The sequence below is a fragment of the Zonotrichia leucophrys genome, chromosome 2, assembly GCF_028769735.1.
Source record: "Zonotrichia leucophrys gambelii isolate GWCS_2022_RI chromosome 2, RI_Zleu_2.0, whole genome shotgun sequence".
NCBI classification, from domain to species: domain Eukaryota; kingdom Metazoa; phylum Chordata; class Aves; order Passeriformes; family Passerellidae; genus Zonotrichia; species Zonotrichia leucophrys.
Genome location: NC_088171.1, coordinates 88,916,880 through 88,933,126, shown reverse-complemented (window position 1 = coordinate 88,933,126; position 16,247 = coordinate 88,916,880). Strand labels below are relative to the sequence as shown.

General features: G+C 40.9%; 1 protein-coding gene across 2 annotated transcripts; it reads left to right on the top strand.

Annotated features, from left to right (window-relative positions):
- The first annotated feature begins 181 nt into the window (after positions 1 to 181).
- On the top strand, positions 182 to 16,148 carry FH (fumarate hydratase). Of its 2 annotated transcripts, none has more exons than XM_064703450.1 (10): positions 182 to 346; positions 6,750 to 6,884; positions 7,641 to 7,751; positions 9,189 to 9,365; positions 10,156 to 10,338; positions 11,321 to 11,486; positions 13,247 to 13,450; positions 14,719 to 14,846; positions 15,259 to 15,412; positions 15,944 to 16,148. In XM_064703450.1, exons 1-10 carry the CDS (start codon positions 218 to 220, stop codon positions 16,084 to 16,086), a joined length of 1,530 nt encoding a protein of 509 aa, XP_064559520.1. In that variant the 5' UTR covers positions 182 to 217; the 3' UTR covers positions 16,087 to 16,148. The 2 variants fall into 2 exon arrangements, with proteins under 2 accessions (XP_064559520.1, XP_064559521.1); XM_064703451.1 differs by lacking the exon at positions 182 to 346 and adding an exon at positions 6,376 to 6,539.
- The last annotated feature ends 99 nt before the right edge of the window (positions 16,149 to 16,247 follow it).

The following is a 16,247-nucleotide window of genomic DNA, read 5'->3' as shown; positions in this document are numbered from 1 at the left end:
TTCCCGCTGCCCTTCGCCCGGGGCAGGCGGGTTTTCCCGGCTTTTCCCAGGCCGGGCGGGCCCGCCCCGGGGCCGCACTCCGCGCCCGCCGCCGCTCCGGGAGCCGCCGATTGGCGCGGCGGAGCCTCCGGGGCCGGGCACGGCGGGCACCGTGACGCTCGTCCGGGGCGGTCCCGCCGCGCCTCCCGCCCCCGCGGTGCTCCCGGCCCCCGCCACCATGCATCGCTCACTCCGCGCCTGCCGCCGCCTCGGCCGCTCCGCCGGCCTCCTCCTGTCCTGCCCGCCGCCCCCGCTGCCTCCCGCCGCCGCCGGCCGCTGGATCCCGGCGCCGCCCCGCGCCGCCATGGTGAGCCCCACGGGCAGGGGAGCGGGGACCGTGACCTCTAAGTGCCACCGCCGGCCGTCCTCGCTCCGCCCCGCCCCGCGGGCAACGGGAGCGGGCGGTGACAGGGGAACTGCGGCCGCCGGCTGCGTCCGGGCTGTAATCCCGTGTGCTGCTCCGTCGGGAGCGCGCCGGCACCGGGAAGACGAGTCCGCCATCCTCTGCCGGGTTTTTGCGGCCATTTCCCGCATCCTTCCTGCGGCCCGGCCCGGCTCGGCATGGCTCGGCTCGGCTGGGCAGCCGGGATGTGCAGCGCGCAGCTCTCCCGCTGCCGTGGCGCTGCCCCGGGCAGATTGAGGCCCCGAGCACGGCCCTGAGCCGCCGGGCAGCAAAGGTGTTGGTGCGGGACGGCGCTGCTTCCACGGGAGTTCTTGGCGCTTTCTTGGGGCTGTTGAGGTGCAGATAGTAAAAAGCTGTATCCTCACAGGAATGGGAATATTCGTCACTGGAATAGTTTTGGGGCTGCATGAAAACTAGGGAGCTTTCAGCTGAGAACTGCCCGGTGCTTCTAGCGGGCATCATCAGGTTCGTGAATAATCGTGATTCGTGTATTATCAGTTGATTTTCCGGCTCAGACGCGAGTGGGACTCAATTGTTGCAAGCGGTTCAGCATAGAAACAGAAACACTGCTTGGATACAGAACTTCAAGTCTTAGTTCTAACGCGCTGGATGTTGCATGGAAGCCTTAGTCTCTGGTGTATCTTTGTGAGTTCACTCCTTAAAACGAGGTAGTGTAAACTGTGAGAAGAATTTCAGCAGAAGGTGGTGTGTTAAGGATTTTATCGATTCCTTAATTTACTAAATTTACTAAATTTGCTAATAATTTATCTAGAACAGCAGTTTCCAATCTGTAATATTGATGAAGTTGAAAAAAGTAGCATTTAATAAAACAAGCTTTCCAGTGAGTGAAGAAACTTTATAGTGGTGAAACTTAGCTCTATAAGAAAACTTCGGTCAGAGCAGTATATGTAACTCAAATCACTGGCCTGTTGGATGGTTCCCTTTTTCTATTTTGCCATTTGGCATCGTCTGAGAAAAACGTTGTAAATCATGGCCTTCGTTCATTTGCTGAAAATCTGGTGTTTATGAGTCTGGTCTGCAATCTTACAAGAATGAGATGTGTTTTGCTCTTTGCGGGTCAGAAACATGATCTGTCCTGTGTGTGTTATGAGTTCCTGGAGTTGAAATAACAGCACTGCTTAAAACATCCCTCAGTGGACTTGGAAGCCAAGCTGCTGTTGAATTCTTACAGGAAAATTTCTGTATGCTTTTATGTAAAAGACGAACCACCAAAAAATGTACTAACCAATATTTAAATTAAAAACAAAAAAAACAGCCACCCAACAAACCCAAGCCATCACTTTTTGATGTTTGTAGATTTTCTCAACAGCAAGAGTTGCTTTAAAACACATTGTGTATGTAGATACAACCAAGTAGTCATGTTGTCCTGGTATGTTTATTGTGTTGCCTTTACTTAGAGCTAAATTGCACAAGATGATGTAAATGGAATTGTCATAGTGGTCCTTCTGTAGCTGAACATTGTAAAATGTTTGGGTTTTAAAGAGTAAATTTCAGAATTTGTGACTCAAATTATGTTGTAAAAGAGAGATGATGCTTAAAAATGGAAACACTGTTCATCTGCTAAAGGAGAGCAGTAAAATATAAATTGCACCTGCTGAAGGCCTCGAAAGACTGGTTTTGACTTGCTAAAATGGATGTTTCTTTGAATTGAAATACTTATGTGCAAAAGTTGCTGCATCCATAGATGAGTGTAATTTTCCACAGGAAGCATTACTGCAGTGGTTCTGCTGTTTGAATGTCTCTGGTGTGTTATGGTGCAATCAGTTCTGATCGGTGCCCTGCAACAAGGCAAAAGTACAGTTCTGTTTGCCTAACTGTAAGCTTTGGACTGTGTTTGGATTCTAGGGATTTTGGAGGGCTGACCACACCTTCTCAGGCCTTGTAATGAAAACAAAAGCTTTGTCAATGTGATGAATAGTAATTGTGAGCAGAGCCTTGCTTGTAGCTAGGTTAGAAATTAGGTGAGCACAGGAGTTTGCTTTGGCTACTGGCAGAGTTTCCAAGTCTCCTTTTGGCTTCTCCTGAGGCCCAGGGATGATGGAGTGTGCCACTGATGCACCATTTTACAGCTGGTCCTCTGGGTCAGGGGCTGACTTCAGAAACCTCTTTACATACAGGAGCTGGGACCTTCAGCTCATAAAGCTGCTCAAGGAGTTGAATTCTGCCCAAGGAGCGAGGGAATCATGTTTGTTACAGTCACTGCTGCAGGCTGAGGGTAATGCTGCAGCTCAGTTCTTCAGTCTGCATGAAAAACATCACTTTGCTCTTTCGCCTAATGGCACCTGTTACACTAGGAATCAGCAAGTGACATTCTTCTCAAAGCACCTTGCCCTGTTAACTTCACTGGAATTTATGAGCGTGGAATTGGCTGGGAAAGTTGGTTTTGTGTTTTTTTGAAATAATTATCTCATTGTTGAAAGGTACTTGTACAAGGATGTGCTGATCCTATTTATCTTTGTTTCGTCATTGTTGACATTGGAATTATGTAAGTTTGAGGAATCAGTTGTGCAACTGATAGCTTTTTTGTCTAAAAGGTTACAGTGGTTTAACTTTTTATATTGTTTGAGGGTGAATACTTTCAGTTATTAAACCACTGATGATATTGAGAGCTAGGCTTGGAGCTGAATGGCTTCTGCTTATCCAGCTCTGTGAAAGCTTTCCATTGTGTGCTTTTACAAGGTGTTCAAATGTCAAAAGCAGGGATTTTGAAAACAGTCAATGATCCCAACTGATGGAATATGAATGTGCTCACATGAAGACCCACAAACATCCCTATGAAACGTTTTTGGTAGTGATATACTAAAGAAGCATTTACTGTATTCTGTTTCTTGGTAGCATGTAAATGAATGCTAAGTGACTCAAGCAGGACAAAGAGGATTAAATAACATAGGAATTATTTACTCTACCACAGTAAGCTTTCTATTCTTGAGGAGTCAGTGCCTGGGAGAGCATCAGCCAAAACACAAGATGTGGGGAGCAGGATAGCCATGTCAGAGCTAACCCTTGTTGTGCACTGAGCTGCAGTTTCCTCCAGGTCACAGGCACCACCTCCTCCGAAGTACTCCAAGTGAGCAGGGCTGGTGTCTCTGGTATGTGACTGATGGTACCTGATGGCAGAGTGTCTCCATCTGCCTGGGAATGACAGTAGAGAGGCTGGGACACTTCCCTCTCTCTGCTGCAGCTTGCCATCCATGGTGATGCAAACCTGGGCAGGCAGAAGGTCAGGGCTGCTGGAGAGAGTGTTCTGGCCAATACCCAGCTGTGCTTCTGTCCAAGAGCACTGAGAGACTGTTCTCTAAAGTGTTCTCTAAAGAAGGAGCAAGTAAAATGAACAAAGAAGAGAGAGGAACAGTCTGACTTCAGAAGTGGACTCCTGAGGAAGAGTAAGAACTGTGTGAACATAGATGATGCTTTCCCCATTTTCTCACCCAAACTCTTTATGTACTCAGCACTGCTAAGGCCACACCTTGAGTGCTGTGTCCAGTTCTGGGCCTCTCAATTCTGGAAGGACATTGAGGTGCTGGAGTGAGTCCAGCAATGAAGCTGGTGAAGGGTCTGAGCACAAGTCCTGTGAGGAGCAGCTGAGGGAGCTGGGGGTGTTTTACCTGGAGAAAAGGGGCCTTGGGGGGACCTTATCACACTGTACAACTCCTGAAAGGAGTCTGCAGCCAGGTGGAGATTGGCCTCACCTCCCACAAAGAGAGGAAATGGCCTCAGGCTGCACCCCAGGGAAGGTTCATGTTGGACATCAGGAAGAACTTGTTCACTGGAAGGGGGATCAGGCATTGGAAGAGGCTGCCCAGGAAGTGGTGAAATCACTGTCCCTGGAATTGTTCATGAAATAAGTGGATATGGCTCTTAGTGCTGTGGTTTGGTTGACATGGGGATGTTTGGTCAGAGCTTGGACTTAATGATCTAGGAGGACTTTTCCCACCTTAATGATTCTATAATTTTCACATCAGGGAGTTTCCTCAGTCTGTGGGATAACCCAGTTTAGGTCTTTCTTCTGAGGGTTTGTCTCATCTTCCCTGTAGTCTGGTGGACTTCTTGCATCCTCAGCATCAGCTGGCAAGGAGTTTTGTCAGTCTGTGACTTGTGTGAAGGGCTGCTCCCTTTCCCTTGCCTTGAACTCAACTCCTACAAGCATGTTAGGGCTTGAACCTGACTCCTACAAGCATGTCAGGGCTCCTGTGTCTTGTATTGGAAGAGACAGCAGTTAATACTGGTTATACCTCAGTTTTCCTTCAGTCCCCAGGTTATCTTTTTTTCTGAACAAAAAAGTCACTTGTCTTAAGAAAGCTGTTCCCTACCTTTTGTCAACTTTATTGCCTTTGAACTGTTTCCAGTAATACATATTTTGGGGGTGAAAGAACCAAATCTGCACAAAGACCTTGGACTGTCAATGAATCATGGTGGCACAGCAGTGTTTCTCTTTGTATCCTCTGCTTTTCTTGATAGTTCCTTGCATTTGATTTTCTTCTTTCACTGCACTGGAAGACTGACTTGACTTTATTGATAAGAGCTTTGTTTCCCAAAGACTCAACCCTGAGTCATGTCAGTCACCCCTGGTTATGTCAAGAACCCAGCATTGTAAATGTATATTCCCTGCCTACAGGGCTAAGATTGTTTTACTCTCTCTGTGATAAAGAACTAAAAAAGACTTGTCCCCCTTCCTGAGGACTCTGAAAGAAGGTAATTTCCTCTCCTGGGAAAGGATTAATACCTTTCTCACAGAAAATTGGGACTTCTCTAACCAAGGTGTGGAAAGAGGAAGAGTAAACTGTTTTCACTTCTTGTCAGTTCCATAATCTTTGTAGAGCTGCATATGAATGTGATCACATCATCACAAATTATTGGGCTGTTCTACAAAAAGTAATAAATTACTGTCAGCTAAAATGAATTTAGCCGTGCCTGTGTTAGATTATAACAGATGCTAGGTGGATACATGACATAGAAATGTTACCATACATAAATATTACATAAAATAACACTTAGGTATAGTATATCTACTATACCTATAGATGGCGTAGATATATATCAGGAGGGGTGATAATATAGAATACTTGAAAGACTGTTAAAGGGAAGAGAAAGGGAGGAGGAAAAAGGAAAAAGAGAAGCGGGACAGTGAGAGAGTGGGCAAAAAGGAGAAGGAGTGGTTTACTAAGAATAAGGATATTAAGTTGAAAGCAGAGTGATGAAAGAGAAGGCTTTAATTAAGTGTTGCATTAATCATTATGTTAAACTTCCTTTTGCCTATACCTTCTACTCTTTACATATGTCAAAGTGAATTTCTTATTTGTGTCCCTTTCACATTTAATCTTCCCATTGAGATTAGTTGAAGTCACAAGTTTAGCTAAAGTTATTAGTTCTATAATTATCGTTGTTAATTGTATTTTACTGTTCGTTATTATGTCTCTGTGAGCTCCTTTATAAGTTGTGGCAATCCCTCTATAAGTTATCCCATAAGTATTAAGTAATTTAAGTTTAATAATATTCTAGGGCCCTAACTTAAAGATTATTCACTGTTTCAAAAAGAAATAAAAAAGGGGGAATTGTGGAGTGTCCCTGCCCCATGAGGCGAGGATTCTACCCAGACAGACAGCATCGGGCGAGGGGCGTGATGTAAAGAAGATTTAAAGAAGATTTAAAGAAGGTTCTGCCTCTCCACCCTGTGGGACGTGCCTCCACCAGCCCGGGAAAAGACACTCCACCCCATTTTGTCAAATGAGGAATGGCCCCAGAATGTTCTTCTGTTCCTGGACCCTCATTGGTGTAAATCCCTCTGCAATGTTCCCGCCTTGGCTTTTGCATTGGTTCACCCCGATCCACCCCTTTGGAGTCTCCTGCTCCTCTTACTATTGGACCCCGACCCTAAACTCCACCCATATAAACCCCATAGCCCTATTTCCTCATTTCTTGTCTTGGTCCCTGGCATAATGGAGGGCCCTGGGTTTTGGTAAACCAAGGCACATCCTGTTGCCTTCCTTTCCCTGCTGGTGGTCGGTGGCTGCCTGGGGTCTGAGCCTTGGGGTCCGGGGAGTTGTTGTGCCCCTCACTGCCGCAGGACGTGACAATGGTACCTGGTTTGTTCTTGTGACTTGTGGTGAGACAGCTGCTCAAACTAGGACAGTGTCTCAACTTTCCAGATGTAATTAGAGACACCTGTGACTAGCTGCATGTCTTGGCTTTTTATTTTTTTCCATCTTCTTTCACTTGACTACTTGCTTTCAAATAGAATATACTGATTGCCAGAGGTTTTTTTAATTTTTTTTCTCCTTTTCTATAGTCTTCTCAAGAGGCTTTCAGGATAGAATATGATACCTTTGGTGAACTGAAGGTCCCAAGTGACAAATACTATGGTGCCCAAACTGTGAGATCTACAATGAACTTCAAGATTGGAGGTGTTTCAGAAAGGATGCCAGTAAGTAATTCAAATCTTCAAAGTGTTCTCTTCTTCTCTGGAGTATGTTTTGTATGTGAAAGTGAATACCCTCTAAATACCCTCTTCTCAGGCTTTTGCTGGAAGTGTGAACAGCTTTGAATTTTAGTTAAAGGCAGAAATTTTATAGCAATATATTATTGTGGTGGAAGTATTTCTTGTTGTGTTTAAATAAATTGAATCTTGAATAATTTTATGGTGTTGCTTTATTTTTTAATAACCAGGATGAATAGAAATCTGTCTTTTCATCTTTACAAAGATGATAAAGCAAATGGAGTAATTTGATGTAGCATTTATCTGGTTTGTTATTGAAGTAGTGTAGTATAGCACAAGTTAATATTAACTTAATTTTTCATGTGTAGCTTTGCATAGGCCATTAATGTGCACATGCTTTGTCATATACTGAATCTTCATGTGCTGAAATTTGTCAGTTTTCCTTCAAAGGGCTGTTTTAGAAATGGAACCAGTTAAATTCTAATGCACATGACTTTTGATACACAGAGCATACCTGGCCTTGCAGAAAGAGCTGTCTGCTGCCCTCGAGGCTGTTTGGGTGAATGTTGCTGTTGGTGGGAACATAATCCCAGATGAGCTGATTGCTCTCTGGCTTGGCTGATGGACTGCGGCTGGGTTTAAGATCAGCAGCAGTTTGGTTTAGAACTAGACATTCACTATAAATTGATGACATATCCTTTGGGGGACAGAAATTGTGTGTTTAAACTTACCCTTGTGTCTCAGGTCCAGGTCATAAGGGCTTTTGGCATCTTGAAGAGAGCAGCTGCTGAAGTAAATCAGGACTACGGTCTCGACCCCAAGATTGCTAAAGCCATTGTGCAGGCAGCAAATGAGGTAGGAAAGAGCTGTTCAAAATGCTGCAACTACCACTGTGCTTGTGTTAGGCTTTTCACAGGAGGGTGGGGGATTGCATTGCTCAGATTTTTAGAGGAAAGCATTTCCTATTAGTAAATCTTGTTCTCCAGAGATCATTTACTTAATATAATATGTTACGATTTTCTTTCTTGCATGTAAAGAAATGATAGGATGTTCCAATGCATGTTGATAAATGCCACCCAAGTGCAGAATTGTGAGTGACAATTATTTGAGGTGTGATAATAACAGGTGTTTCGCTTTGAATAAATCAAATCAAACAGATTTGTTTATCTAGAAGCATTTTTAACAGAGTTTTCTTGTCCTGACTAGCTTAAAAATATTTCAGTGGTGGCAGAAGCTGTATCCTTTTCCTAACAGCTGTAGCACCTTAAGTCCTAAGACCCAAAGCTTTGGAGAACTCCAGAATATATCCATGCTCTCCTGGTTTATAGGGTTCCTCTAGTTAAAGGGTGATTAGAAGATTCCCCTAGTTAAAGGGGAATTAGAAGGGTGCATTAGAAGATTTGGTGGATTAAGGCTCCTTAGTTTAGATCCATAAATTCTGAAAGTTGTTTATGGCTTTCTTTATTGTATTCTGAAAACACCCTTTCTGTGATACACTTTTCCTCACCTCCAAAATAATTTTCTAACACGACTTAAATAAAAAGAGGAATCAAGTTACTCTCGGAGGTGGGAACGTTGCGCCTGTATAAGATGGGAAATACAGAAGATCCTTTCTTGAATATGATTCCAGGAGGACTGATGTATCCTGGTAATCTGATTGTTATGCCTCAGAGTTGTGACTACAACTCCTTTGTGACAACAGCTCCTTTTTCTGAGGATAATATGTGTGGGGTGATACTTCTGAGCACAGATTTTGGTACTACGACAAACAATGTTTAGAAAATGCTCTGAATGTGTCTTAAGATTCAACAGGCTCCAGAAAATGTTGATCAAAAACGAGAATGCCTCACAGAAAGGAGGTGTTTGAGACTGACAGCCATCTACTGGCTTTGTTGATGCAGCCTGTAATGTCTGCAGGTGTAAGAGGTGTAAGAACTTCCCTGCGTGAAATTTCTTTATTGAGAGATACCAGAGTCCAGTTACTGAGAGAGAAAATGTAACCAAAAGTACCTTCCAAAAATATTTTGTCTGTAGATCATGAAATCAAATTCTGTATATCTCTATATATTTCACAATTCAATCTTCAAAAAGCATAGCAAGTGTTTTTTTATCTTCTATTATCTGGTATTACATAAAAACATCTTAATTATTCTAGTGTAAATTCACTAATTGCTATATGTAAATGAAAAAAATATAACTGAGAGCATAATTTTAATTATGGCAATAAAATTTTCAAGTTTTGCTGGGTTTTTTTTCCAGTGGAACATTTTTTTTATGTTTTTTCCATTATAGGTAGCTGAAGGAAAATTAAATGATCACTTCCCTTTGGTGGTGTGGCAGACTGGATCTGGAACTCAAACCAATATGAATGTCAATGAAGTCATCAGCAACAGAGCTATTGAGATAATGGGAGGGACACTGGGAAGCAAAATGCCCGTGCATCCAAATGATCATGTTAACAAAAGCCAGGTTGTTAGACTTGTTTTATACTGCTTTTAATTTCAAAAGTTTTGTGTCTTTAAATTGTGAATTTTGAGTTTTCTTGTATCCACTGTTTAGGTTAAAAAAATGTTTGGTGGACAACGTTGATAACAATTTTCTGGTTTTTTTCAGTTCAAATGAACTTTAAGACGTTTTTCAGTGACAGTATGAGCTTTTCATCTTAAAAACTTTTAATTAATTCATGATAGTTAAAATCATACATAATGTATTAGGCAGTGGTTGCCTTGTGAGAGCCACTGCTGCAGTCTTAAAGATGTTAAATATAGGTCCAGTTTCTAAAAGTTGGATCATGGTAAGCATTTTTATTATGCTTCTCTCTTAAACTTCATCTACTTTGAAGGAAAGGGAAAGCCACTGACTTGGTTGTTTCCCTTCCTGATCCTTTGTGCTTACTCAGTATTCTGTGAATGATGGATTTAACATTATCAAAGTAACATGTGTGTTTTAAAGTCACCTACAACTCCTTTAAAATTATCTGTCCATTTGTTAGCCATCTCTCATAACTACTATAATAATTCTTTTTTTTGTCCCAAGGTTGTTATGAACAGTCTATTAAATTTAACTTTCTGTGGGTGTATTCATAAAAAGTTGATTTATCAAGAAGGAACTGACCTTGTGGAACACCCCTAAGTCGCTTACTCTTAGTTTGTTTCTAATGGTTTATGAGATAAAGAGAATAAAGCCACTCATGTACATCTTAGAGCAGCAATGGTGAGAGAAGCTTGTAAATTAATATTCTTGACTTTTTTTTCCACAGAGTTCAAATGACACTTTCCCAACAGCAATGCATATTGCTGCTGCCCAGGAGGTTAATGAGGTCTTGTTACCTGGACTAAAGAAGCTACAGAAGGCACTTGAAGAGAAATCCAAAGAGTTTTCCCAAATCATTAAAATAGGGCGCACTCATACGCAAGATGCTGTTCCACTTACACTTGGGCAGGTAAAAAAATTTAAAATTATGCCTTTCTTTGGGAAATTCAAACTTAAGGATGCCTAAATTAAATTGATAGTTTAGGATAAAATATAGGAAAATGGCTGAATCTCAGCCTGAGTATTTTCAGTCTGTACTGGAGTTTGCTGGATATGCTGTACTGTAATACATGCATCATAATTTTTATTAATTTTTCCCCATATGTATTTTGTTTCTAACAGTAATAAAATGTAAATGATTTTTAAATGATGTTTCATTACCAGATAGCACAGCACATTTTTCTGTTACACTGACTTTGCAGGGAACAGGTAGTTTTTGTCTGTAATCTGTAAATTTATATAAGTTATGTTTTGCCAATACACAAAACTACTAAATATTGTGAATGAACATTTTCAATGCATAAACTTCTGTGTATAAATATGCTTATATATATATATATATATATATATATACACAAAAGATGGCAAATGATATCATATTGTCAAGAATGGCTTATACAACAGTAATTTAGTAATTAATTAAACTGAATCAATAGAACAGCAGTAGAATTTATGGACTTTTTCCAAGAATGCACAAGTGAGGTTTTTCCTAACTAAAATTAAGTGATCAAAGCCCAAGATCCATTTCTCTATTTGTTCTTTGAGAACATTAATGTAATCTTGGAGCTGATTTACTATAGAATCAGATTCTGCTAAGTACACAACTAAGATAAAAAGTGAGAGAAGGATGCATTATGTATAATTATGTATGTTATGTCTTTGTATATTAAGATTGGTTTAATGTATAATTTTTTGGTGCATGGGACCAGTCCTTTAATAGATGTATACTTTCTCTCTTATGCAAACATGCTTAGGTTTAGCATTTGGGTGAAGCTCAGTGCCTTCAGGTTTTTAAAGGAATTAGTCAAATCACGTTGAAGATCTAAATAATCTGGATGCTTATTCTTGCTTGTTGCCTTTATTCCTTAAACCTGTCCTCCTTTCTTTCAAAGGAGTTTAGTGGCTATGTGCAGCAGATCAAGTACGGCGTGGCCAGGATTGAATCCAGCATGCCGAGGGTGTACCAGCTGGCAGCTGGCGGCACTGCAGTCGGCACGGGGCTGAACACAAGGGTTGGCTTTGCTGAGAAAGTTGCTGCTAAAGTGGCTGAACTGACGGGTGAGAAACAATATGTGGGAGTGAGGCATCAGCAAAGCAGTGTGTGTGACATGCAGTCAGATTCAAGCTAAATCTCTCCAGTTTCCATACTTCTCATAAGCTTAAACTCTATTTATATTTTAACATGAAGCTTTTGTTAATGTCATATGTTATATGCCTTCTACTTTGGATTTTTTGTGCAATTTATTGTTATAATTTTACTTAGTGCATTTGAAGTGACTGAAATGATGGTGCTTATCCAAGCAAGGCTCTCTGGATATGGATACAGTTTCAGACTTCTATTATTAGCCCAACTATAATGCTTCTGTCTTGATCTTTGCTCCTCTGGCTCTCTTAATTTACAGCAACTTGGTGCAAAAGAAGGAAAAAAATACTTCCAAAGCCACTCTGGTTTTTTTCATATGAAAGAGTAAAAGTTAACTGTCTGATTTTTTTTTAATCGTGTCTTTATAGATCTTACAACTTAATTTACAGTGCACTTGAGATTTTTGATCTCTAAACCAGATCTTGTGTTACAGTATCAGTTTTCAAAATGCCCCCCCCCAATAAATGTGTGCATCTGTCATTTACATTTGCTGTAAAATCTGAAATTGCTCAGTGACAGTATTTTTGCTTTAATGGATTTATTATTCACTGTGTTCCAGAGGGTCAAGACTGTCTTGTACCCTGAAAGAGAAGTAACTAGCTGTAAACAACAGCTGTCAGGAGCAGTACAGGGCATGTTTTGGTGGTGTTAGGAAGCTCTCCCATGTCAGTGGGTGTTTTGGATCCTGTATGGGCAAATTGTATGAGTAGTATGGACTCCTGAAGTTCCTTATGCTCTTATAGAGGGTGGCTATTGGCAAAAACAAAAGGAGAAGTTTGGATAGACCTCTCTAACTAACAGAAGGCAGCTGTGCAGTTCACAAGTCCATGCAATGTGGGTGGGATTCGGTGTTTGGCAGGAAGTGCAAAACACTGCAAGTTATAGGAATCATGCTGCTCTCCTTCGAACTGGTGCTGAAAGCTCAGATCAGTTGTTCTGGGGGACAGAAATCCAGCCTACAGTCAGTCCTTAGTGATGTCTGTAATTTTTTACAGTCCCATTCTGCTGGGACTGCCCCTTCAGGGCAAAGTCCTGAAGGAATGTTTTTCATCGTGGAACCTAGGCTTGCATCTCAGGCATTTAATTAACATAAAAAGATCTGTTCTTCCATTGCTGTGCTCCTGTGCTCTTGCTGTTGCCAGGCATCCTCCCAAGTCTGATCCAGCTTTCCCATCTTCTGGCTGGCTTATTGTTCCCTTCCATTGTGATTACTTCTTACTTATCCTAATGCCTTCACTGTGCTGCAGAAACATCTATTTTTATAGCTGAAAGCATCACAGCAATTAACAATCTAAAGTGTCTAACTTGATTTAATGCAAGAAATGCCTAAGTTGGGGTAACTTTGGAAAGGTTATTGCCATCCACAAAGCACTGTGTTGCAGAAGCAGTGCTTAGAATGCAACACACTATGAAGGGTTGAAATTTGTACCTTTGTTGTAGGTGGTTGCTCAAATTTTATACTCTTCTGTATTTTAATGACTTTCATTATGTCTTTTTGTATTTAATTTACTTTAAGAAATATGTTTGTGCAGAAAGCTCTAGAGGAAAGACATGATCTTACAGGGTTGTTAATTTTTAATTTTTTATTAAGCTAGTTATGTGTTTGATTGTTTGGTTTATGTCTGCAAGGAAGTGCTTCACTGGTTTAATGTTTACACCCTCTCTGTCCCTGTAGGTTTGCCTTTTGTCACTGCTCCCAATAAGTTTGAAGCTCTTGCAGCTCACGATGCCCTGGTGGAGCTCAGCGGAGCCATGAACACAGTGGCGTGCAGTCTGATGAAAATTGCCAATGACATTCGCTTCCTGGGCTCGGGGCCACGCTCTGGGCTGGGGGAGCTCATCCTGCCTGAAAATGAACCAGGGAGCAGCATCATGCCAGGTACAGAGAATACATGCAGAGAAAAATTACCTGTTCCTTTTTCCTTCTTTTTTTTTTTTTTTTTTTTTTTTTTTGACCACTGTCTTTTAACAGGTGTTTACCAAACACTGTCACAAATGTCAGTAAGTCTGTGATTCTCTCAGGTTTTATCTGAGAGAATTACAGACTTACTGACATTTGTTAGAATCACTGCCCTATTTTACCAAAACCTCTGTTCATAAAAATGTTTGCACAGCTGTGTGCTGGCAAGTGTAGTATCTGTAAGAATATGGCTTTATTAACACAAGTGTACTTCTCAGAGTTTTCTTTTAGAATTGCAAGATCTCTACAATTTTTAGGTAAAGGCTTTTCTGAAATAATCTTTAATCTGTGAATTGTAGCAATACTGTCGTGTAACTTGACTTTAGTCTCTGCTTCCTGGTATGGTTAGTGTTACGCACTCGTATTTTCCCTTCTGCAATGATCTCATTGTATGGGAGGATAAGGAAGAAAGGAATAATACTAGTAATCATTCCTTTCATCTCCTAAAAAAGTGTGTCCATATGAATATTGCACATCCAAAACAATTTTAAGTCGTTCCTCCTATATCATAAACTATAAAAGAAATAGGTCATGAACATCTCTGGCTCCAAAAAGGCAGACAGTGAATGTTCTTACTAGGATTGTGTCTAAAAACTAAATGATAAAACCATAAAACAAATTTGCTTCGAGACCACTCTAACTTGGTGTGTTTGGTTTGGCAGGGGATTGATTTTTGGGTTTTTCTGTTTGGCCTTTTTTTCTGACAAAGTGTATACTTTATCACAAAGTAATTCTAACATGTCTGTAATACTTTCCTTGAGCTGAGTAGGATTTGGTAGGGGTCTCCCAGAAATGCCAACTTGCACATGTAAAGACAGGTGATAATCTCTTGACTGATAATCTCTTGACTATTAAGAACTGTGGTAATGAACAGCTCTTTAGCTCATGCACATGTCGAGCTGTTGAGCTCATCCTCAAGCTCTCAGAGTCTTGGGAGACTGCTGAAGCAGGCACAGCTCTTTTACAAATCCTTGCTGAAAATACTGGAATAGTACATTCAATTTAATATTATTTGTGGAAATAACTTTATTTTCTGTGGTGCACAGATACAGAGGAGTAAGACAAGTTACCTTTTACAAAACATTTTCTATTGAATGTGATTTATTGAAAGGCTGCTGGCTGCTTGGTTGTTGGTTTTCCCCCATCGTTCTCCTTTGGTAACCTTTTTTTCTCCCTTTCACAACCAGGAAAAGTGAACCCTACCCAGTGTGAGGCTGTGACCATGGTGGCAGCCCAAGTTATGGGAAATCATGTTGCTGTTACTGTAGGAGGAAGCAATGGACACTTTGAACTGAATGTCTTTAAGCCCATGATGGTAAGTTCATAAGGTTTTACATATCTAGGACTTTTTAAGTAATTGTACAGTCAGATAATTTCCAGACAGAAAAAGCCCTCAGTGAGCACTGCCAAGGTTGGGGCATCCACAGCATCCCTCAGATACTGTTCCAGTGTCTCACCACCCTCACAGTAAAGAATTTCTTCCTGATATTGAGCCTAATTTCCCCTCTTTCAGGCTATATCCACTGCTCCTTGTCCTGTCGCTACAGGTCCTGACAAAGAGTCTCTCTCTGCCTTCCCTGTGGGCCCCCTTCAGATACTGGAAGGAAAATAGCCTCTTAAATAGATTGAAATTATAGGGAGGGCACTGGTTATGAATGAAGGTGCCAGAATGTGCAGCTAGTAATATCTGAATTAAATAATTGGTATTTCTTTCTTTGTCTTGTTAGATTAAAAATGTTTTAAACTCTGCAAGACTTCTAGGAGATGTGTGTGTTTCTTTCACTGACAACTGTGTAGTTGGAATCCAAGCCAATACGGATAGGATCAACAAACTGATGAATGAATCTCTGATGTTGGTAACAGCACTGAACCCACATATAGGTAGGTTTAAGGCTCAAAAACTTCTCAGAACATACCAAAATATTTTATGTTAACATTATTTTGTACACTTCTTTTGTATGGTTACAATGCTTGTAAGGCCAAGTCAGGTCAAAAGTTAACTTACTTGAGCATCACCAGTTGCTGTTGTAAAAGCTGTGTTCTTGCAGTGGCCATGCCAGGGTTTTAGAAAAATAACTGATTAGAGTCAAAAGGAGGCTGGGAGAATTTATGTCCCTGTTTTCCTAAATTATCATTAATAGAGGTCGAGTGAAAGATTACAATAGGAGGTTTTTTTGAAGGAGAAGTTTCCATATATCTTTGATCTAAATTAATGAAGACAAGAGTAACAAAATCTACTTTCAGTTCAAGTAAGCAGTAAACATTTGGTGTGCATTTCCTGCAAATTGAGTTAAACAGTAATAGTAATGCCTAGCAAATAATTTTCCAAAGACCGTGTCCCACTTTTCTCACACCTCTGATGAATCATCTAAAATTGCAAATGGATAATTTGTTGGTTTTGTTTTGTAACAGGATATGATAAAGCAGCCAAGATTGCCAAAACAGCGCACAAAGAAGGGACAACGTTAAAAGAAGCTGCTATAAAGCTGGGATTCCTTACATCAGAGCAGTTTGATCAGTGGGTGAAGCCTAAAGACATGTTAGGTCCTCAGTAACTCCTGTAAAAAAAAAAAAGTGTTCTTAATATAAAAAAATAAATAAATATGATATAATATAATCCATTAGTTGGAAAAGTCTTCTGAGATGTCTGAGCCCAACCTATGACTGAGCAGCAGCGTGTCAGCTAGACCATGACACTGAGGGCCATATCCTGTCT